Here is a 7,048-nt window from a genome sequence, read left to right as displayed (position 1 = left end):
TAGTGTGATGAATCATCTATTAGCATTAAGTTCAACTAAACAGTTTGCATCATTTCAATGTTACATATTGATAGACCATTCATTAGAGAACATTACAGCTTAGTCATATGAGCAATTAAAATGTGTCTTCATTTCAGATAAATGTGCTTTTAGGAATTTTCAAATTAAAGTAATTGTTTAGCACAATATACATTTTTATTACTTTTGTCATACATTTATACAAATAATTAATTATACAAATAATTTTATTTATTTATAAAGACCAACTGCCTCTTGCAGACACTGCATGTGTCTTATGGCATTAAGTAGACACAGTCAATGGGGGTTACATAGCTTTGCTGCAAAGCACACAGACATGTTAGTATGTCAGTCTATTTGTCTCTGTTCTGCTCTGCGAGTCCAGAGGCTGGGGCTATGGAGTTACATGGGACAGGTATAAGCACATCCAGACCTTAACACCTCTAGGAACCCACACCGAAGGTTCTTGTGTCAGTTTGAGCCTTTGGCAACCTAATTTTGACCATACTGTAGAACTAAATCAAGCATTAACTTGAAGGTCTATTCTGCTGTAAGGTAGACATCTGGTTAACAATACTGACCAGACTGTTCAAAGTGAAGTGGGTCCATATCCCCTCCAGACAGCGCTCAGGGTCTATTGACGTCTTTCCAGCACATCACCAGTCATCAGTTGGCCTATTTACAACATTCAAACCACAGTCCTCTTCTCTGCCCCACATCCAGCATCACAGTGCACCTACAGCCTGCTCTCCCTCAGTCACATATCAGCATGGGTATATCGGGCTGCGTTCATTCATACTATGAGGTTAGAGTGGGCCGTGCGTTCATGGGGGCGGGGGGTGGGTCAGGTTCACATAGCCCAGGAGATGTTCGCCGCGTGTTCTTTGGCCTTCATCCGCAGGACAGCGATGCTGGAAGAGCGCCTCTCGAACTCGGGCTTGGCCTCGAAGGCGTGAGCGCCGTTGGGCGGCGGCGGCGGGGGTGTGAGGAGGGAGTCGGCCGTGAAGAAGTTGTTGAGCGAGACGTGTCCAAATTGGTTCTGCTGGTTGGGGAAGCCCACGTATCCGTGGTCAGCGGCGGCGCGAGGGGTGTGGGGGTAGGAGGAGACGCAGGGCGGGGAGCCACGAGGGAGCATGCAGGAGGCTCCGGGGGCGGGGCTGGGCCACAGGTTGTTGGGGATCTGCAGAGGGGAAAAGTGTGTTAATCAATAGTATCAATTATCTGTGTGTTAATTAATAGTAAAGTGTCATCAATCAATGACCTCGTTTACATGCAAGCAATAGTCTGATTATTGTGAATAACCAGATTTAGGTGATAATTCGACCATCTAGGGCTTTGAGAGGAGACATTTTTTTAAAGAAATTCTGAAGAGTGAATTTATTATTTAATTTCAGGCTCTGTGCATAATTTTCAAAAGGCTATAGAAGGCTAATGCATGATTTTTTTGTAGTGGAGAAATACACAAGTTAAATATTGACTTGCTCACAACATAAATGAGGTAAAAGGACAACCATTCCTTTCCAATGTATGCAACTTTCTCACCTCAGATGAAAATAACAATGTCCATAATTTGGTTAATTTATATATACACATAGGCTAGCATTAAAAAAAACATGTAACTGTGTCATAACATCTCCAAAGTTTTAATGAGGAAGAATCATTGTCACCACTCTGACGCTGTTACTGCTGGCCAACAGTTAGGCCTACAGCCAAACTTGGTTTACTGGCTGCTGCAGAACCATGCTTGTGCGGGTGTTGCTATGTCTGGTATAGTGGCAATAAGGTTTGTTGCATGGCATCGCATGGCAATCTCATATTTAAGTAGTTATAAACAATAATGTGTCCTAAATATACTGCATGACTTCAATGAGAATCAACAGACATGCCTCCAAACATAACATCCGTAAATGTAGCAACAATTCTAGCAAGCTCCCCCTGTAGCCTATAACAAATCCAGATTGTGCGCTTCAAAATGCACAAGCCACAAAAATGGAATTCATCCCCACCATATTTACAAGACAAAATCAGCAACTCGAACTTAATTGAGGTCGTGAAACAAAAGTACATTATAAAAAATACAATTCAGTCCCCCTTAGGAAATCAAATGCCTTCCGTAGACAATATGGGTAGGCTATAACTCCTATTAAAAAGATGGGTTCATTCAAGTGTTTATATGAGGAAATTATGAGAAGAAACTAAATAAGCTCCTTCAAAGCAAATCTCTATGCGCCGATTGTCTGTGAAAGAAGGCGTACAATATGGGCTAATTTATAACAGTGACGCTGACGAATTGCAACAGCGTCACTGTTATAAAATAATTATCTAATTACCCATATCGTTTTTGCAGCTGTGTCTTATGTCTTGATATTAGATCAATTGTAGGCCTACAACTAAGAAATGTGGGATACATACGCGACAATTGATTCTAGTGGACTTTGTCTAGAGACAAATATTTTTCATGCCTAATGATTCAAACCCTCAAAGATAGCCTACTTCATTTACCAAGCAGGGGTCACGGGCAACATGCTACTTTTAAGACCTATGATTAATAAATCAGTAGGCTATCTATTCAAATTAGGATGTTTAAGAAATTTAGGTTAGGTCTCAAATTCGATGAGACCATGCATCGCATAGACCGCTACGCATAGGCAGCATATTTTAAAGTCAACAAATAAACCTTTAATAAGCAATGGATTAGCCTACGTATGTGTGAATTATTAGAAGATTATAAGAGTTTGCAAATCACTTTTTTTTTATCTGAGCTTGACTGCGTTGTAAGCTAATCGATTAATATGGTTGCACACTTGCATTCATAATTAATAAGAAAAACATAAAACGCGAATTGCCACATCTGTCTCTGGTGAATGTGTCCAGCAAGAACCTGCCTGTGAGTAGCTGTCCGTCCTTGGTAACACTGATATGTCGTATGTGGTTGCGAAGTGATTTTTTGCTTGTTGAATCTGCCCATATCGTTCTCTTTTTCTCCATTTGGCTCTTCTGTTTTGAAACCACACCTGGTGGGAAAAGGACAAAATTCACAATTTACTCAAGACTGCATACGAGCAGTTGAAATATAGCCTGCATGTTTTGGTAAAATTGCAGACTAGATTTATTAATAAGAACATCACATCAATAGCCTATAAAATGCCAACCAACACCTTGTGTTTATGCAAAATTGTTTTACCTTTATCAGCTCAACTTTTTTAAGCATTTCATACTGTCCTACGGCTATACAGTAAGCCCATTCCCCACTGCTGCTCAATTACGCATATAGGCTTTAAATTATAGGCTAATAAAAGTTAGGGTGAAATAGGCCTCTACCTGCACCCTGGCCTCGGTTAATTCCGTTCTCATAGCCAGCTGTTCCCTCACGTACACGTCAGGGTAATGGGTCTTCTGAAACACTTTCTCCAGCTCCTCCAGCTGTGCGCTCGTGAATGTCGTTCGGTGTCTCCTCTTCTTACTGCTCGATACGTTACTGTCGCACTTGTCACCGATTTCATCCAAGTCCGTTTTCTCTTGACCCGCTAGGCCTACTGGTGAAGCTCGCAGATTGCAACAAGTGTCCATCGGCCTTCCAAGGTCCGCATGTAAAGTTTCTTCTTCACTTTTTGGGACACCATAATTTGCTACATTAAGGAGAAAATAAAAGTTTTCAAATAAGCTAGGGGATAGGCTACAGTTTACAGTCACTGCCCTATCATAATAATATCCAAATTTCAAATAGCCTTTGCAATGAAAATAGTATGCAGTCGTTTTAGGCGTACAGTAGTTTTAGGCGTACTGTTCAACGAAACAGGCTACAGTCAATAGAAGAATAGGCCTACAGCTAATTGACAAACATGTAACCCAATTTTAAAACGGAAAATATATTACTTATTCTCCATGACTTACAATGTCATGACATGGCATGCTAATTCTGGATTTAATTAGGCTTTTCTTAACGTGAAAGACAATTTATTGGAGCCTATGTTCCTCATACACCATGAAGAACATCCCACATCCATACACATTCTAAACAGCAGCAGTTAGGCTATGTCAACGCCTATCTATCAATTGATAATTGAGAGCAGTAATTGTAAGTGTATTAAAAAAAAAAATGTTTGCCACACATGTTTGCTTCATAACTTGGTTATGGTGATGCGGTAGTCTTAAATTTCAGATTAATTCAGGCAATTAAAATAAATGAGTGGCGCAGCATGGACAGGGGTTCAAACTATAAAACGATGTGCAAGTGCAAGCCTACCCACCGTTTTGGTCTCCGCAAGGCGAGGACCGCTCCATTCGAGTGTGGTGGTCGCTACTCTGAAGCCCGAAGGCCTGCACACACTTGGGAGAGGTCTTGTTGTAGTACTGAACGCTGTCCAAACTCTCCATGACCTGGTCCAGCGCGCCGGCTGATCCCATATAATACTCGCTTCCCTTAATCGCTTGGCTTTTCATGGTGAATTTATCGTTCAGGTATTCCATCATATTCCCCGAATCCTGCCGTTGACGTAGTTTATCAAATGTGACCATAAAGAAGTGCCGTTGCCTTTTAATGACTCAGATGATATTCTGTAATGCAGTAACTAGCGCAAGTCTTAATTTGTCTTGTCTTGAAGGCACTATGGCCTCTTTATAACCGTAGTAGGAGAAGGGGTTCCTTGAAGAAGCCCCTTTGGACTTAACTCCTCCCACGCGCTGGATCCAAACCAAACATCAGTGATTCTAGACTCTGGACATAGTCTAAAAGGATAAGGAATCAGTCAAATTCACTTTCTTTTACAACTTGTCTAGACGATCTAAACAAAGGTGTATAGCCTAATGATTTATCGACTCGACATAAAGTTGTAGCCTAACTGCAAATTATTTGCAGCTTTTCGTTAAGGACGTTCATCTTCAGCACTAATTTCTTCGACAATAATTAGGCCAGGTACCGCAGATATATCAAGGAAATATAGGCTATTAAACATTTTGTCCAAATAGCATTATATCATCGTCTAGCATCTAAACAGCTTCGAAATTCCGTGTAGGCCTATATAATACATTTTTTAGTTTCCACAAACCTGGAGCAAGGATAATAACAACAGCAACAAGTAGCCTAATGTTTTACTCACAGTTGATTAGCCTATCATCCATAAAAAGAGACGTTTTCTCCAACTTTATTAGGTAGCCTTTAAAAAAAAAAATCTCTATATGGATCATATTCATAACAATTAAGGTAAAGCTAAATCAAATAGGCTAGGCTATAGAGAGAGAAAAACTAATTTAGATGTAGGCTATTGCTTTATTGTGATCACTCAGATCACATAGCCTAATTCTAATAAAATAATTATTTCGTTTTGCTATAGCCTAAGTGAGTTTGCGTGGCACTTTTTCAATGAACGTCAAATGGCTATGCTAATTCTGAAATAGTGATTATTATAATAACTTGTAACATAATAGTCCAATAACAGACGGAGTGCATGGCTGCTTTTTTGCTTGAACAATATTGGCCATTCAAGCAAACACCGTTGAAAATCGCTCACTCTCAATTGTGACTAAGTGGTAATTTATCACCGTAACAACAATTCCGAGTGAAGAATCGTATAGGGAAGAAATGAAACATGTAGAGAGAAGAAAACGTTCAAAAGATGTTTATCGAATGACCTGTGTGCTGTGTCTCGGGGTCAGAATGTTCAAGTATGTTAATCGAATTTCATCGAGAATCCAATGAACTTCAATTTGTAGTGACAGGCTGCGATTGGCGCAAAACCATGTGAGACAAGGCTCTCCTGTCAATGCAGCCCAGTTCAATTTAGAACACTAACACTGCATCGCTAGGCTGGACGTAGGCCTATGTAGCCTATACACCTTAGACCATAATACCATAAAATGACAGTTGAACACCTAAATAAACGAATGATTTTATAATTTATGTGTGTGTGTGTGTGTGTGTGCGTGTGTGTGTGTGTGTCATGCAACATGATTATCTTTGCCCTCAAATCGAAAGAAAGTCAGTGTTCGTGATTAACCTAATATTTAGGCCTACTACTATAATATGATTTCAGAAAACTTTGGAATTAAAGTTCCCATGTACGTATTGACAATTTGACAATTGTATTGACGCTATGCTTGTAACTCATCATCAACATAATCAAATATGGTAGAGAACGCATGGATGATAATGCATTACAGGTAGGCTATGAGATGCGTGAGTCAGTCAAAATCCAAATTAAGGAGTTTACTGTAGGCCTATACTTGGTCATATAAGAGTCTGACAACTGTGAAAAGCCAGAACCAGTACATTTGCATACCACCGTTATGTTAAAAAAGACGTGGAACAAAAGATTCTGCTTATTCTCTATTTATTACAGGAATGTTCACAAATCAAGCCCTATTCCCCGTCACATGTAGCCTCACCACCTGCCACGTTCGCCATACTCTGGCTATGGTTCGCTATAGGGTCAATGACAATACCTGGGGTTGGATGGTGCCACACGAGAAAATATAAAAATAAATACGAGTGCTCTGTAGCAGGGGGGTGTCTTTATTGGGCGTCTAAGATGACCTCTCATACTGCCACACGCTGGGGAGAAAATGCGAAAGGTTCGCGGCGGTTTGGTGGGCCTTGCAGTGGACTGGGAATTCCTGGCACAAGAGGCAGCTAACCTTAGGCTATATTTTAGAAGTTAAGCCGACAATATGTGGTATTTCGTTTGACAACCCACAAGACTAATAACTAAGACCAGTAATTTTCATGTAGATAACACATCACATTTCTCATCTAGGTGCAATGTAAACACATTCTCAATAGTAAGTTATAAAGTAGTCATAACATAGCAAGTCGATCTGGGCCATATATGAGCCGAAACTAAGCCATAAGTGCTGCATCTGGCCCAGATCCGGCCCAGATCGGCTTGCTATCTGCACAAAACTTGATGCACAACACCACAACAGTGTCTAATTCATTCATTGCCGTTAATTGAAAAAGGCTATGGACTGTCTAAAATATCATTGCTAACCACACTGTCAAAAAAGTAACCAAAAGTCTATTTTAGTAAAATAT

At 40.2% G+C, this 7,048-nt stretch overlaps 1 protein-coding gene across 1 annotated transcript; it reads right to left on the bottom strand.

Moving 5' to 3' along the window:
- Positions 1 to 868: 868 nt before the first annotated feature.
- On the bottom strand, positions 869 to 4,491 carry alx1 (ALX homeobox 1; the record flags this gene model as incomplete). Its single annotated transcript, XM_084451279.1, has 4 exons — positions 869 to 1,198; positions 2,904 to 3,032; positions 3,340 to 3,647; positions 4,269 to 4,491. 4 exons carry the CDS (start codon positions 4,489 to 4,491, stop codon positions 869 to 871), a joined length of 990 nt encoding a protein of 329 aa, XP_084307405.1.
- Between the last annotated feature and the right edge of the window lie 2,557 nt (positions 4,492 to 7,048).

Source organism: Borostomias antarcticus, assembly GCF_949987555.1.
Source record: "Borostomias antarcticus genome assembly, chromosome: 16".
NCBI classification, from domain to species: Eukaryota; Metazoa; Chordata; class Actinopteri; order Stomiiformes; family Stomiidae; genus Borostomias; species Borostomias antarcticus.
The sequence above is the reverse complement of the archived record's forward strand: the minus strand, read 5'-3'. Positions and strand labels throughout refer to the sequence as shown.